Source organism: Anabrus simplex, chromosome 3 (genome assembly GCF_040414725.1).
Source record: "Anabrus simplex isolate iqAnaSimp1 chromosome 3, ASM4041472v1, whole genome shotgun sequence".
In the NCBI taxonomy this organism is placed as follows: Eukaryota; Metazoa; Arthropoda; class Insecta; order Orthoptera; family Tettigoniidae; genus Anabrus; species Anabrus simplex.
This window is the reverse complement of record NC_090267.1, coordinates 38,846,827-38,864,853: the sequence shown is the minus strand read 5'-3', so window position 1 is coordinate 38,864,853 and position 18,027 is coordinate 38,846,827. Positions and strand designations below refer to the sequence as shown.

The 18,027-nt window shown below is 38.8% G+C and overlaps 1 protein-coding gene across 1 annotated transcript in view; it reads right to left on the bottom strand.

The window, feature by feature from the left end:
- Nucleotides 1–18,027, bottom strand: part of rdgA (retinal degeneration A) — a 570,411-nt gene that overhangs the window by 136,700 nt on the left and 415,684 nt on the right. Inside the window, exon 6 of the mRNA XM_068226570.1 lies at nucleotides 7,516–7,697. Within this exon, the coding sequence (XP_068082671.1) occupies nucleotides 7,516–7,697 (182 nt within the window). The remainder of the gene's footprint in view (nucleotides 1–7,515; nucleotides 7,698–18,027) is intronic.

Genomic DNA, 18,027 nt, shown 5'->3' with positions numbered 1-18,027 from the left:
CTCTCTTAGCGAGCACCTACATCTTAATATGAATGTATCCACAAAATTTCATTTCATTATGTCCAGTAGTTTTGGCTCGGCGATGATGAATCAGTCAGTCAGTCAGTCAGTAAGTCAGTCAGTCAGTCAGTCAGTCAGTCAGTCAGTCAGTCAGTCAGTCAGGACAAGCTATTTTATATATATAGATGATCCATAGTTTCACATGTTTTTTAGTTGATATTTGGTTTTTAAGTGTGTTAATTCTGAGGGCAACTTGTTCAAAGATTTAGGAATTACAACTTCCAGTGTTCTGGATCCATATTTTTTGTAGTACCTCATGACCTGAAAATAACTTATATGCCTCAGTCTTGTTCCAGGTGTATGTTCGTTTACAATTCTATGTTGTGGCTTCCAGTAATTTTCTTTAATTATGTTGTACATATAAAGTTGTTTAACTCTCAAGAACCTTTCCTTCTGGTACATCCCTGTTAACATACCCTAACTTAAGCTAAGTATTCCTCTGTTTTCATACCAAAAGAATGCTTTGACAATACGATTTTGTAACATTTGTACCATGTTTACGTCTGTAACAGAAGCTGATCCCCACACATTTATACCATATGATATAAGTGACTGAACAAGTGAATGATAAACCATTTTTAAGCTGTCATGAGGTAGGTATTAGGCCTATTTACTTAACCATTTGCATTTTGAACAAGCTTAGCCTCAGTCTTTCACACAACTTATTAATATGTTGCTTCCATGAAAAATATCTATCTATTATTATACCTAAATACTGTATTTCATGTTATCAACTTCCTCTATTACATAGTCACAATTGCATGATTTTTGTTCACCATCATCAATGCACTGAACTGAATGGCCTGTTATTTTAATGTTTTCTCTCTGCATTTTTGGGGTAGTAATGTACAAGGCTTTTGTTTTTGACCCTTATCATGTCACCATTCTTGAAAGTAGTTGTACTCCAATTGTAAATGCTTTTCTGCCACTTTTGGGTTTTTGTGTACTGATACAATTAGTTTATCATCTGCATACATGAAATATTTACAGTTTTGAAAACATGAGCTTACTACTATGAATAATAATAATTAATAATAATTGTTACAGGGTTTCTGTGGAACAGAGAGAGGTGAAAGAAGGTGCGGGCTGAATGGGTCTATATACGAAAGTCAACGATTAATTAAAAATTTCAAAATAAAGGTTATATTTCTTTTCAGATCCCAAACTTAACAAAATTCTTCACTTAGTGAAAAAAAAAAAAAAAAAAAAAACAATGTATCAGGTACAATGACAATTTTGAGACAATAATAGAAAACCCCAGAATAGGGAATTTAACAGTTTTGGGCTTCAAGCTCGAAATTTACAAATTTAAAGTGTTGCCAAAGTAGCGTTTAATTAGACAAGGAGAGATATCTCCCGAGACACGAAATTCCAGAGCACTTTGCTCCAACCGTTACAATTTACAGCCTTCCAAAGTCACCACTCAATATTACAATAAATACCCAAAAAGAGCTTACATGTTCTCCGAATTCAAGAAAGGAGACTGGCTCCCAATTTCTTACAGCCTACTTAAGGCAACCTTACACAATACCTACAATCTCTGGCCTCTCTCGACACAACCTACCATTTACAATACCATGTGTTTTACACAGGCGTATCTAGTACCCATGCTACAGGGCCTTCATGAAAAGAAAGAACAGGTTAATATTACTGGCCCAAACTCAAAATGTATGGAGGCGTACACTTGCGCTCCTTGAAAACTAAGTTTTTAAAACCCTACTTGGGCTTGTGGCCCGATGATGCAGAGGCTAATCCCACACTACTGAGGTGACTAGAAGAACAAGTTACTTGGTAATTTACAAAATCATAGTCACCTCAAGATAAATTGAAGGGGAACTAGAGAGGGTAATGCACTCCCTATCCCCGATTTACAGTTTAAGTCTTTATGAAATTTTACATGAGAAGAAGTAGTTTACAGTCTTAGGAAACGGATGGTTGCATAGTTAGAAATTAGAACCTTCCCCTCGGGTAAGTCTGCGGAGATATCTACAGAGATATAAAACTGGTGGCCATTACCTGGGCTGATGTTCTGCCTGTCGAAGAATGAGGTACCCCGCCTCCTGTCTTAACACACACACACTCAGAAATCCGACGATCAATAAGACAAGGTAACTAGGAAAAGCCACAGCTTATATAGCCGAGGGGAGGGTTCGAGAAGGCTCTGGACTAAATCCGGACATACCCCCTCACTTTATTGGATAAACCAAAAACCTACAAGACACCTTTAATTGGCAGAAAAATAATTATAAAAAATTTGTGATTGGCCAGACTCAAAACCTGGCGGAAAGAGAAGGAAGTGTTGCACACCTTGAAGTACTAAAATAAATGAAAGTCAATTTAGTTGTGGAAACCTATGAACACAAAACTTCTTCAAATCATTAATTATTCCACCTTGCACCAGAGTGCATGACCTCAGTTTTTATGGAGATATCTATGAAAAAGAGTTCAAACTTCTTGAAGTACACCAAAACAAAACAAATGAATCCAGTCAGTTTAGGAAACTTTAAAATAACATATTACTCAGTTATTCAGTAATGACATCTTCTGATCAATGTCCCAACTTTATGCATTAGCGGTTTTGTTCAATAGGTAGTGTTTCTTAAGGTGCTCCTTTTAAATGTGCGGGGTTGAGGTGTACCACCCAGTACAATAATAATCATAATTCATCTGTACTTTGTTAATGTTATTTGTATATTACTGTTCTCTAGAGATATCAATTTTGTATTGATGTTACTTCCCAATAAAGCCATATGTTACAACAACAATGACAACATCAATAATCATCATCATCATCATCATCATCATCATCATCATCATCATCATCATCATCATCATCATCATCATCATCATCATCATTTCTTCACTACAGCAAGCAGAGTGCGGTTGTGTACGAGCCTCCTTCAGTTTGTCCTGTCCAACCACAGATCATGTTCATATTTGCAACGCCAGTTTACATCTCTGATTTCAAGATCCTTGAAAATATGCTTCTCCCAAACATCACGAGGTGTTCCTCTTGGTCTCTTTCCAGGAACACTGCAGTCAAAGTATGCTCGAAGAGTCCTATGGGGATCTATTCTTTTCATGTAAGCATACTTTTGCAGTCTCTTCACTTTGAGGCTCTTCAGCAAGCTTCTTTCCAATCCAAGCTGTTGTCGGATATCCACATTCCTTATTTTATCTATTTTTCTTGTTTGTAGACAAGGATGGAGGAACTTCATTTCTGTTGCCTGAAGTGTTGATCCAGTACGTGCTGCTGCTTCCAGACCATACGTCAATATAGGTACCAGATATATTTTGTACAAAGCTGATCTTGGAAATTAATGGAAATGTTTCATCCCAAAGTATCTGACATACAGCGTGATAGAATGTGGAAGCTTTCTCTATTCTGTTGCTAATCTCTTGATGTATGGTATTGTCTGAGGACAGAAAACTACCTAAGTACTGGAAGTTGTCTACAATATCCATCTCCTCATCTCCAATTCTTAGATGAACAGTTGGAGAGTTTCTATTCACCAAGCAAACGGTCTTGGTTTTGCTGATTTTAAGAGCTAAGGTTATAAAAGCTTCATGCCAAAGATTTAGTCTAGCTTGTACTTCTGCTTCTGTCTTACCCCAGCGCATTAGTTGTTGGATCCTTTCTCTTAACTGCTTTTAAAACTTCATCCATTATGATTATGAAGAGGAACGGTGAAAGACAACTTCCTTGCTGGACTCCACTTTTTGTTTCGAACCAATATGATTTTCCATCCTGGATCTGGACACAACTCTGGGTTTCATCGTTTGTTGTGTTCGTGCTATGATGTCATCGTGCACTTTCTTATGTCTCAAACATTCCCTTATATGCCTGCATGATACATGGTCATATGCTTTCTCAATGTCCAGAAAAATGGTTATAAGTGGTTTTTTACCTTTTTCCCAATACTTCTCATAGAGCATTCTGATGGCAAAATGAGGTTTATAGTTGATATATGAGGTCTAAATCCATGCTGTTTCTCCTCAAGTGTAGGTTCAATGTATTTTCTAATCCTGCTCTCAAGAATGGATTCGTAAGTTTTGAGGCCATGTGACAGTACAGTTACACGTCTGTAGTTCATACATTTCTTCCTATCATCTTTTTTTCAGCAATAGTATGATGATGATTGTATCGGAGGTACACCAACCCCGTACAATCAAACTAAGCGCCTTTTAGAAGGCCATCGGTTATATGAACAGTGAAACTCATTTCCGAAGAAGTTTTGAACTTTATCTCCAGATGACTCTACTGCCAATTTATCTGCTCCCTCTGGTGACAGGATGGTGCAATTAAATTTCAAGAGAAATTTTGTTTTCATAGGTTTTCCAAAACTGAATTGTTTGTAGACTGTTGTTTGGATTCTTAGGTTACCAGCACTTCTATCCCTTCCTGCCTGCTTAAAATTTTAGCCAGTCAGGATTTTTTTATATTTATCAAACCAACCAATGGAAACTTTGGGAGTGGACAGGGCTTCAGCCCAGAGAATTCTGGAACCTTCCTCTCCGCTATGAAAGCTGGGACCTTTTGGGCCATGTTGTCTTTCGATCGCTCAAGTCAAGAGCTTTAGAGTCTGTTCATAGAGGAGGCAGGGGGCTTGCCTCGTCCATCTTTGGAAGGCCAACCAGCTCAAGGTAATGGCAGAATCTTTTAATCATGCAATAGTCTCAGAAAGCTAACGAGGGGAAGGTTTTAAAAATCGTTTCTTTATGCAATCTTCCAATGTAAATTTTCAGTCAGGTCTAAAGACCTGAGTCTAACTTAGGAAATAAAGAGTGTGAACCCTCTTGCATTCCCCTTCAACTTGGTATTGAGATGACTATGATTTTGTAAACTTTAACATTTTCCTTTTGCAATTTAAAACTTTCTCTCCATCTCGTTACCTCCGTAGTATAGGCATAGCCTCTGTAACAGTGGGCCATACGCCCACATAGGGTTTTTAGTATTTTGAAATGAGTTTCAAACGAGTGCAAGTGTTCGCCTCCTAACATTTTGATTTTTGCCCAATAACTTTAGCCTTTTCTTTTTCACAAAGGCCATGTAGAATGGGTACTTACCACCCCTATTAAAGTTACCTACTCTTATTCAATTTCCTATTTAAATGTATCTTAGACTGTTGAGTGGATAAGACAGTGTCTACTGTTTGTTGTGCCTTGGAGAGGCTTTAATCTTGTCAATTTTGGAGAGTAGTCCCTTATTAAGTGTGTGGGGGGAAAGACACTCTTTCTAATGCTGTAAAATTTGGAGCCCAGTCTTCTGACTTGTAATTGATCGAAGCAGTAGTGCTCTTAATAATAGTGTAACGTTTGAGCTACTTAACTCATCTCTTAAATTTTTTTATGTCTATTGCACCTGATTTTAATAACTTTGTATAAGAGCTGAATAGCTCCCCTTCTGATTATCCAACTGTTATTTGTTTAACAAAGTTTAAAATCTGTAAAGAAACAAAAAACAGGAAATAAATAAAATTTCAAATTTTACACTTTTAAATTTTACTTTGATCATTTCTCTATCCATCCATTCATGCCCACACCTTATTACACTACTGCGTTCCACAGAATCCCCGGAACAATAATATAATAATAAATAATGTTATTGATTTTGTATGTCTGGTCAGGGTTACCTGCTGTATGATGAAACAGTGACTCAACAGAAAGTGCTTGGTGGCAATAATTAACTCAACTCTCTAAAGAGGCCAACGGCTAAGGGTGGAGGAGTCCCTTTAGTTGGATGCTAGTTTCTCAGCAGAGGAAATGCCACTGAAATCTAGCAGGCAGGATCTGTTCTCCACGTTAACGGCAGCATCATTGAAACCTATCAGTTAAGTATCAAATGCCTTTGAGTGTGGCGATCCAATTGTAATAACAGCCTAAATGGATAAGGACAAAGAGCTAAGGAGTGACATGAGTCTCTTGTATCTCCAGGGAGGTGCAAAGCAGTGGATAAAGGCCAATGATTCACTGTCAAACCCATCAGCTGACTGGATAAGGGTTATGAAAGAACATTATTGGTTTTAGGTACAATTAACTATTCTCACGGTTTTTGGAGGTGCTAAGGAGTGCAAAGTTTTGTCCTGCAAGAGTTCTGTAAGTGCCTGTAAATCAACCACCATGACAATGGCATATCTGAGCACCTTCGAGAACCACTGGACTGAGCCAAGGTTAAATCTGCTATCTGGGCTCAGAAAGCCAGTACTCAGCCATTTGAGCCACTTGACCTGGCTAACAACTCTTCAATGGACTATTTCCTTGGGTGAATATCTAGGAATATTTTCTCTTTTCTGTTACTACCCGCCCGCCCCATGGTATAGGGGGTAGTTCGACTGCCTCTTATTCAGAGGCCTTGAATTTCATACCCAGCTCGTCCTAACTGAGGTCTGGAATGAGGTTCGCTCGGCCTCGTGAGACCAAGTGTGGAGCTGTCTGATACAAAAGGCAACATCTGGCTGGGCAGCAGTCACCTCAGCAGTTTATGGCCTTCAAAATCACTTGTTTGTTTGTTTGTTTTGTCACTATCAAACAGACAGTGTTACAATGACATTGCGGCGCGTTCTGCCATTTTGTACAGAAGGCCTTAGGAAGCACGATTAAATCTGGCCCCAGTTGCAACAGATGTCACCTAATACAGCCCTGTCCTCCCCTCCGCTACAGGCAACCAGTCAGAGATGAGTCACCCGCTCATTAGCCAGACCATCTACTACCACCACCATCATTGCTACGTGCCTTCTGGCAGTATATGAAATTACAAAAAAGGTGTATCAGGGGATCTGACTTCCAAAGATTCTCAGAGGCTTCTACTCAGGCCTCCCTGTAAAAGACAGGTCAGACTAGCCCGAGATATTTCAGTGTGGGCTCAGTTCTGCCCGCGACTGAGACAGTACAGTGCTGTGAATGAGCACTGTGAAGCACTGGGAGTGCTGTTAGTGCTATTTGTGAACTGAGGGTGAATGCGAAGAGTGCAAGAGAGAGACAAGAGACCATAGTGCAGCTGAGCAATGGTACAGAGAAAAAACTGCCATGTGTGAGCGAACCATGAACCGCGTACAAACTTGGGAGACTGTGTCTATGCGTACGCAAACTCCAAGTGTGCAGCCGCTTGTAGTTGTACTGTGAGTTTAATTGTGAACTGCCCTAGGATCCAAGTGACTGCAGTGTTATGTTTTAGCTTGTAAGTGTCTGAGTGAATTCTCAAGAGAGGGAGAAGGAGAGAGAGCTAACTAGAGTGACTGTGTGCCTGTGTAATTGATTAGCCATTAGAGTTAGTGAATAAATCATAGATAAATGCTACTAGTTATGTAATTTACCTGCTGCTTGCCCCCACATTACAATATATATACATATATGTTCTTCTAAAATGTTCTTTCCAGAGATTTCCTAAGTCACCTCCGATGCATAAAGTATGACTGAGATATCACTTATAATACTACAATTTACTGCGATACTTACCCCATCTTGGGTCCACCTTGGGTCAGGTCAAACACTTGTCTAGGGTTAAGCAGCCACTGGAACTTTTGTAACAGTTTTGCTCCCTGGTTTCCACCAGACTTGGGGTTGATAAACACCAAAACAGGTTTCACACTAGCAGATGGGATGGGCTTTATCACAAAAGTCTTTTGGTCCTTTTCATTCTGTTAGAAAAATAAATATTATCAATAGTAACAAAATATTTGCAATTCAACGACAGTAAAGATAAAATCTTGGGAATCATTTTTGAATTAAATGAGGAAAGGAGAATGGAAGCAATGTAATAAATGAGATAGGTATACACTAAGAATTCCTCGATTATCTGTTGACCTATTAGCTAATTTCATTTAGAACCATTTGTCTTATGCTAAAATTCATGGATGAAATATACCTATATTATAATCGAGGGGCTCTTCACCATGGTTAGTTATTCCACGAACAACTTTGCCTTTCACAGTCAGTGTCATGATGATAGTAAAATATATTTCTAGGTCTGAAGGCCATGGTCCAGTTGGGTTTTCATATATTTATATTGGATTATAAACTCTACTAGATCACAGCCTATTTCTTCTACTATCAATGTCCCACAAATATTAAATTGTGAGAAAAATTGTATTGCTTTCATTATAGTGGGAAAAAAGTAATACTGAGATACAATTTTCTTACTCCATCATTTTAGTCACATTTTATGGAAACCTTGAAAATAGGACTTGACAAAGGAGTAACTGGATGGGTGGCTATATTTACAGAAAATAGATCTCAGAGAATTAGAATAGGTGAAGCTTTATCTGATCCTGTAATAATTAAGAGGGGAATTCCTCAAGGTAGTATTATAGGACCTTTATGATTTTTTTATACACAGTCCAAAAAAATTAGGGGAACATGTTCTTGTATCATCTGGTATGTGAACATTAATTTGGTAGATGGGGTTCCAATGGTCATACAGCATACCTTGAGACCTTGGCTACTCAGGGTATGTTAAATCGAAATTATACTCCATCTGTAGCCGTAGCAATGCATTAAAATGTCAGGCGACCCCTCAAAACAAAGTGAATAGCGGTGCGTCCGTGTGTCGTTGTGAGGTATACAGACTATGGCGCACATTTGAGCACGTTGTACGTAAATCAGCACATCCCATGAGACATCTTAATGAGGTTCAAGTCACAAGGGCCGTCACTTTGATCCAGGAAGGGCGGACTTTTCGTCCTGTTGCTGTGGATCTCAATGTCTCTTCGTCAGTTATTCAACACTTCTGGAATCGCTGCTGTGAGACAAGCCAGTTCACATGGAGGGATGGACAAGGAGGCAGGGAATTGCGCTCAGATGGCCTTCACTTAAACCACAGTGGTACATATAAGTCAGGAAACTTGTTTGGAAGGGTTATAGGCAGGTACATTCAGGGAAACAGGGTGGCCTAGGGAGTGGTGTGAAGCGAACAGGGAACTGGAAATCAAGTAGGGATGATATAAAAATGTTAGTGCTCAAATGTAGAAGCATTGTAAACAAAGGAATTGAATTAGTAATGTAATAGATACATACCAGATATTGTAATAGGAGTCGAATCATGGATGAGAAATGATATAATGGATGCAGAAATATTCTCACGGAACTGGAGTGTGTACCGTAGACATAGGATAGGAATAGTAGGAGGGGGAGTATTCATTCTGGTGAAAGAAGAATTTGTGAGCTACGAAAAAGTTAAGGATGAAAAACATGAAATAGATAATAGGCAACTTGATGTCTTTGGAGTCTACAGACCGGGGAAGAGTAGTGCTGATGTTGATTCAGAATCATTTGATAAGATAATCAGCTATGTTGGAAATGATATGGAAAGGAATGTGATAGTAGCAGGTGATCTCAATTTACCAAATGTCAATTGGGAAACTAATGTGAATGACAGGAAGCATGAACAACAAATGGCAAATAAGTTAATATGGGAAGGGCAGCTGATTCCGAAAGTGATGGAACCAACTACAGGGAAGAATATTTTGGATGTGGTGCTGATAAAACCAGATGAGCTCTATAGAGAAACCAAAGTAATAGATAGCATTAGTGATCACGAAGCTGTTTTTGTTGTAGTTAAAAATAAATGTGAAAGAAAGGAAGGTATTAAAATTAGGACTATTAGGCGGTACCATATGGCTGACAAAACAGCCTGAGGGAGTTTTTAAAAAGTAACTATGATCCCTGGAAAATGGTAAATAAAAATGTAAACAGACTCTGGTATGGATTTAAAGCAATTGTTGAGGAATGTGAAGATAGGTTTGTACCTTTAAAGGTGGTAAGGAATGGTAAAGATCCACTATATTATAACAGAGAAGCAAAGAGATTAAGAAGGAGGTGCAGGTTGGAATGAAATAGAGTTAGAATTGGTTGTGAAAGTAAGGAGAGAAGGAACTTATTAGGAAATTGAATCTATCAAAGAAGTCAGCTAAGGATAACATGATGGCAAGCATAATTGGTGGTCATACAAATTTTAGTGAAAAATGGAAGGGTATGTATAGGTATTTTAAGGCAGAAACAAGTTCAAAGGAGGACATTCCAGGAATCATTAAATGAACAAGGGGAGTGTGTATGCGAGGATCTTCAAAAGGCAGAAGTATTCAGTCAGCAGTATGTAAAGATTGTTGGTTACAAGGATAATGTCTAGATAAGGGAGATGAGTAATACTAAAGAAGTATTAAAATTTACCTATGATGACAATGACATTTACAGTAAGATACAAAAGTTGAAAACTAGAAAAGCAGCTGGAATTGATAAGATTTCTGGGGATATACTAAAGGCAATGGGTTGGGATATAGTACCATATCTGAAATACTTATTTGATTATTGTTTGGTTGAAGGAGCTATGCCAAATGAATGGAGAGTTGCTATAGTAGCCCCTGTGTATAAAGGAAAGGGTGATAGACATAAAGCTGAAAATTACAGGCCAGTCAGTTTGACATGCATTGCATCTAAGCTTTGGGAAAACATTCTTTCTGATTATATTAGACATGTTTGTGAAATTAATAACTGGTTTGATAGACGGCAGTTTGGGTTTAGGAAAGGTTATTCCACTGAAGCTCAGCTTGTAGGATTTCAGCAAGATATAGCAGATATCCTGGATTCAGGAGGCCAAATGGACTGTATTGTGATTGACCTATCTAAGGCATTTGATAGGGTAGATCATGGAAGACTACTGGCAAAAATGAGTGCTATTGGAATAGAAAAAAGATTGAATGGGTGGCTATATTTCTAGAAAATAGGCTAATGCCACATGAGACAGTAAATACAATTGCAGCACAGTTGCTGCAGACCAAGGATCCTCATCTGTTTTTCCCGAAGATCTAATTCAGTTATGAATCTTGCAATTGTACGACTGAGGCGGCATTGACAAAAAAACTATCAGTAAAAGGTTTGGTTCGTTGAGACGAATATTACATAAAACCAAGGACAAATTGTCCCCATTTTTACATCCTGTGGTATACGAAATTCCCTGTACTTGCAGTAAGGTATACATCGGCCAAACATGCCGGTCCATTGGTACCCGTATCAAAGAACATGAACGTAATATTCGTCTCAACCAACCAGACAAATCGGCCATAGTTGAGCATGCTCTATCGTCGGGTCATGATGTCATGTTCCAAGATGCTTGAGCTCTTACCCACACTAGACACTACAGGTCCAGGATTATACGGGAAGCTGTGGAAATACGTAGAAATCCTTACAATTTCAACAGGGACACCGGCTATCAATTAAGTGATACCTCGTTGCCAGCCATTAAGTATTTACGTAGGTAGTTCCCTTCCTGGTCCCTTCACTATTGTTATTTCATCACAGTGTTTTCCAAATTCGTACGTTCCTCATCACCAGATGTTTCATTCCAGGCTTGTGTCTATCCCATACACCTGCCAATGTCATGTGTTAAGCAAACACGTTATGTGAACCACTTAGACTGATTGTGATGGTTCGGTCAGCTTCTGCTTCGAACGCTAACGTTGCCACCTCCTGGGGGTCATCTGGTGGTGAATGAATGTACCATTTTCCCCTTCTATTATAAGTCCAAATTTAAAGTGTCATTGTTTAAGAAGCCTTTCTCGTGGACAGTCGAGATTTCTTCTGAGGACGCAGAGCACAGTTCCCTGCGAAACGTTAAGAATTTCACCTTATTTTCTTGACACGGTATAAGCCCAAAAGCTTATACAGTATCAATGAAGATTTAGTTGGTAATACCTGGGTGTGAGATATTGTTTTGTGGAGTACAGCATAGTTCAAAAACATGTTCCCCTAATTTTTTTGAACTGTGTATATATAAATGATTGGAGTAAAGAAGTGGAATCAGAGATAAGGTTTTTTGCAGATGATGTTATTCTGTATAGAGTAATAAATAAGTTACAAGATTGTGAGTAACTGCAACACGACCTTCATAATGTTGTGAGATGGACAGTACGCAGTGGTATGATGATAAATGCGGTTAAAAGTCAGGTTGTGAGTTTCACAAATAGGAAAAGTCCTCTCAGTTTTAATTACTGTGTTGATGGGGTGAAAGTTTGTTATGGGAATGATTGTAAGTACCTAGGTGTTAATAAAAGGAAAGATCTTCATTGGGGTAATCACATAAATGGGATTGTAAATAAAGGGTACAGATCTCTGCACATGGTTCTGAGGGTGTTAGGGGTTGTAGTAAGGATGTAAAGGAGAGGACATATAAGTCTCCAATAAGACCACAAGTTTACTTGATTCGAGAACTGGAAAAACATCCAAAGTATGCAGCTCGATTTGTTCTGGGTGATTTCCGACAAAAGAGTAGCATTACAAAAATGTTGCAAATAATGGGCTGTGAAGACTGGGAGAAAGGAGACGAGCTGCTCGATTAAGCGGTATGTTCCGAACTGTCAGTGGAGAGATGGTGTGGAATGACATTGGTAGACGAATAAGTTTGAGCGGTTTCTTTAAAAGTAGGAAAGATCACAATATGAAGATAAAGTTGGAAATCAAGGGGACAAACTGGGGCAAATATTCGTTTATAAGAAGGGGAGTTAGGGATTGGAATAACTTACCAAGGGAGATGTTCAATAAATTTCCAATTTCTTTGCAATAATTTAAGAAAAGGCTAGGAAAACAACATATAGAGAATCTGCCACCTGGGCAACTGTCCTAAACGTGGATCAGTAGTGGTTGTTTGATTGATTGATTGATTGATTGACTGATTGATTGATTGAAGAGAAACTGAAAATTAACGTAAGTCATCTGAAAGAAGTCGATTATAACATTCACATGTAATACAGAAAGTCTGAATATAAAGAATAATAATATGATTGGTTTTGTCCCACTAACTACTATTTTATGGTTTTCGGAGATGCTGAGGTGCCACACTTTTGTCCTGCAAGAGTTCTTTAATGTGCCAGTAAATCTACTGACATGAGGCTGACGTAATTGAGCACCTTCAAATACCATCGGACTGAGCCAGGGTCAAACCTGCCAAATTGGGCTCAGAAAGCCAGTCCCCTAACATCCGAGCTTCCCAGCCCAGCTGGATATTAAGCAAATTCCTCCTATTGGGTAAGTGCCAGTTGTTTTGAGGTACAAGGGTTAGAGAAATAGTTTCTGAACTTGTTCTAAGCTTTCAATGTGATTTTTGCAGCTTGGGTTCAAAATTTAGCTCGCAAATTAAAATTTTGGCCGTACAGTTGCACTGTGTAAATTTTAGTGAAAGAACATTTCTCATTATAAATCCTAGGGTCGGTAATTTTAGCTAATGATCTTGTTCATATCGGGGATGAAAGTCAGCTCAGGGTCAAACATTACTCCAATGTCTCCTTTCCCTGTTACTATTTGTAATGTTTCCACACCTAATTTGTAAGAATATCTGATAGGACTTTTGTTACGAGCATCGATATGCACTTGGATATATTAGAATAAAGCTTATTTTCCAAGGTCCATGGCATTCGTATGTTTAGAGCATGTTAACATCACCAAGCACAAAACTAAACTAATGTAATCAGAGCCTTTTTTTTTAGCATGTATGGGCCCTTGATACAATTTTATAAATGTGTATATAAGGGGTGGGAGTTTTTTATAAGAAACACTAGCATTTGTTTACATTGATTATACTATACCTAAAGTACTATAGTTTTTGAACAAGTAACATCTAAATGACCGGTATACAGTACCTAACATTAACTACGTTAGAAACGTTTCAGGACTGAGGCTGTAGAAAATAGAAATGGAAAAGTTTGCTCCTGTAAACTATAAACTGTATTGGCAAGGCCTATGAATTTTATTATTATTATTATTATTATTATTATTATTATTATTATTATTATTATTATTATTATTATTATTATTTAGTTAATGGTACCGTATGGGTTAGTAAATAAAAGTTACAAATCTTTTCATATGGTTATGAAGGTATTTAGGGGTTGTAGTAAGATTCAAAGATCTCTGGTAAGATTCCAATTAGAGCATGGTTCCAGTGTATGGGACCCATACCAGGATTAGTCAGCACGAGAAGTGGAAGAGTTCCAAAGGAAAGCAGCACAATTAGTTCTGGATGATTTCTGACAAAAGAGATGTGTTACAAAAATGTTACGAACTTTGGGCTGGAAAAACTTGGAAGTAAGGAGACACGCTGCTCGACTAAGTGGATTGTTCTAAGATGTCAGTGGGGAGAGGGTGTGGAATGACATTAGTAGATGAATATGTTTAAGTGGAGCTTTTAAAAGTGGGTAGGCAAGATGATAATATGAAAATAAAGTTTGAATTCAAAAGGGCAAATATTCATTTACAGGATTAGGAAAGAGGGAATGGAATTATTTACTGTATAAACGTAAATTGATAAATTTCCAAGTTCTTTGAAACCATTTAAGAGAAAACTAGCTGGGCAATCTGCCACCTGGGTGACAACACTAAATGCAGATCAATGGTTGATTGATGACTGATGGTACATATAACCTATATAGGTAAAGTGAACTAGCACAGTGTCCAGTAAATAAATGCTTTTTACAACAATGATATCATGCAAGGAGACAAGAAAAGGGAGAACAAGAAAAAATTAATAACCTGTCACAGATGTTAAATATTATGGCAGAAGAGATAATGCCAAAAGAGTGAAGTGGACAAGAAAATGTATGACGGCCAAAATCAGATCAATCTGCGACCTGATTTGGTTTTGAAAAGTAGGGTCAAAAGTCGGGTGGGGGGATAGATACCGGTACTGTCCCAGTTTCATCAGGAGTGCTGGTAATCTGATGTGTTTATCCTTTTATGTGTTTCTATTCACATTCTGATCTGTCTTTATATGACGTAATTTGTCGCTTGCTTGTTCCATTCTGTTACTTACACTGACTCCGGCCGGGTGGAGTGGCTCAGACGGTAGAGGTGCTGGCCTCCTGACCCCAACTTGTCAGATTCGATCCTGAAGATACGTCAGCTTCATGTTGGTAGATTTACTGGCACATAAAAGAACTCTGGTGGGACGAAATTCCGGCATCTCGGTATTTCCGAAAACAGTAAAAATGGTCAGTGGGACGTAAAGCAAATAATATTATTACTACTACTACAATGACCTATCAGTGCATTTATGTTTTGTGAATGTTTCTAACCTTCTTCCAAGCATTCTGTTCTTCAAGGTATATTCATACACCTTGTTGTTCCCTAACCACTGTATACAGTCTTCTACTGATATGTTTGTGACCTTGTCTAAATATGTAAGTCACTCTTATTCTCAGTTTCCTTTCCCAGCTTAACCTAATGCTCTAGTTACTCTGACCACAATTTCCTCTTCCTTATTATAATAACTCAGTGATGTAATCTACTTCAGGGGTGAAACAAGGACCTTACATGCTGTGGCATATCAACTTTGAAAAGACATAAACTACTGGTATCTAAAGGCTAGTACACACCTAGCGACAAAGTCGCGGGACATTGTATGGGGACAGTTGCGAGACACCGTCCCTAGACTGTAGCGATACAATGCCCCGCGTCCACATCTATAGAACCAGTTGCACCACAGGAATCGGCGCGAAATGGCTCAAGAAATTGCTTTATGTGCTCTTAATGTTGTGAATCTTTTTCTTCATCTCGTGAATAGACATAGTGAACTTTTTAGCCGGAGACTCCATTGCTTCCCTCCTTTTTTTCTCTGTTTTTATACTCGGTAGACATAACATCCCAACGACAAGGGAGGGTGTGTAAATCCTCAATGATTTTTAGAATAGTTTCCATCACAAAACAACAGAACACGAAACACAAACACCAACACGTGGCGGCTATCTGCACACTGGCATCGGTGTGTCCCGGGACTTTGTCTCGCGACACGTCCAGACTACATCATTTTGCGCAACATTTGTATCATGTATCCCATTTCGAATGGGAGACCTGCGACATGCAACTTTTGTATCGGGACAGTCCCAAACACGGAAAAAAAAGTCGCAGGACATCCCTGGAACTTATCGCGATACATGTGTTCCGCAACTTTGTCGCTTGGTGTGTATAGATGCGAGCTGAAGAGAAGACTAGCGGGACGTGAGGTGGGACACGGGGAAGCAGCTTTCTCTCTCTGTCGTCTCGGCTATGGCTCTTCCTAAAGGTATCGTCAGCCAGCCAGCCAGCCAGCAGCCAATCTCCCTTTGATGATACAAATGGCCAGTCGAACAGTTCGGTAGTGTTGATCTTGTCTGTGTGTTGTAAGTGTTTTACAGCGATTTATATATTGAGACTTACATAACTGTGTTATAAAACATTTATGTTATACTAGCCTTAACATTACCGTAAGTACTGGCATATCTCATTTTCATTCATTTAGGTCAGCTTATTAACCTAAAATAGACACTTCCCAAACATGGAAAGCAAAACAATAGTTTTCTCACATACCACTTTCGAAACAAAATTGAATTGATCCCCTCACACAAATTATGATGAGAGGATAGTCGCTATTTCCGCTGAGCCACTGAGAGAACGACTCTGACCTTATTTTACAAGCTGTGTTGCTAGCACGCTGGATGACACGTGCTCTTCCCAAGAGCTCTGGCAGATGAGTAACTGAACTTGGGTCCACAGTCTATCACAGAAATTTGAACTTCGAAAAGATTTCAGTGAGTGATTAACTTATCTGTTCAGAATGGAAGGCTTTTTTAATACCGGTACCGGTACCCACTTTTTACAGTCGGATATAAATATTGGAGAACGCATATACAGTCTCAAGAGAAGTCGCGGCAACTTTTAGCTACGACACCAGTAACAGATAAACCTACTGTACTAGGGTCTACACTCTTGGCTACAAACATCAGTCGTGACAGACAATACGTGCTCCCTGAATCATTGTATATTCATTATCAAACTGTTCATTATACAGTACGTACAGTAAATGTATAACTAAGACAAGGGCCGATGACCTTCGATGTTAGGCCCCTTTAAACAACAAACATCATCATCATCATCATAACTAACGCAAAATTGCACTACCATCTTGAAACTTCACAACATCTCAATTCGCAAGTCACCGGGGATGGAGCAGATGTTATTGTCAGGCCAGTAGCGTAGCCTTGATCGGCCGAAGGGGGAGGGGGGAAGGGGGGCTTATAGTTACAAAATGATTGTCGAACACAATGAAGGTGCATGAATGACTTGTCATTATAAGGACACTGATACAAGTAAATTCCAGATCTGTTGGTTCTACAATTATATCTCTGAATGTCTATTTGGTTTATTGTCAGTTTCTGTTTATTTTCTTTCTGTAAAAACTCCATGGACCCCCCCCCCTACCTGGCTGCGCCCCTGTTTAGGCTCATGTTCGGCAGCCATGCTTATGCCTCAAACCTCGTAACCACGCAACTTCTCGTCAGACGACCACACTACTGTAATTTAGCCAATTTAGGTATGGTTTTAGGAGCTGTCAGACCTGAAAGCATGTATCAATATGTGATGTAATGGCCATGCGTTGCGAGGGTCGCAATTTCACTTTTTGTTGGTTATTTGATAATGTTACTGTTCCTTCTATTAGCAATGTGGTTGTTTCTGACGCGTTACTGATATACCTAATTACATGGTAGCACTTTTAGAATGTATTTCTACCGTATCTTGAGTGTTCCTTGATACTTTAATACACAGGCTGACGTAAGCATTTGTGAAATCTACTATCACATGAAAACTGAGGCCGATCCAGAACTTCTGAAATTAGATCTGGATTCGGGGACGAATTATCTTCCAGAAACAGTCTTTTTTGCTCTTGGGACAGATCTTTTTTTTAGACCAGTGTAATCAGTTCACTTCTGTTATCCTGCAGAAAGCCTTCACGCTCCCAGTCTGCCTTCGTAACTCTCCAAGTGTGTTCAATTGATCAGTTCTCTCAATCTATGGCTTTAATACAGCAGTTATTGTATTCTACAACGTAACCCTTCATTTAGCTTCATATTTCATATTAGCTCTATGCCATTAAAGTTTCTTTTTTGCCACTTGCAGAACAAGCCATTGCACTCTTCGAAATAATAGGAAAATCCATAGTTAGGTAACTGA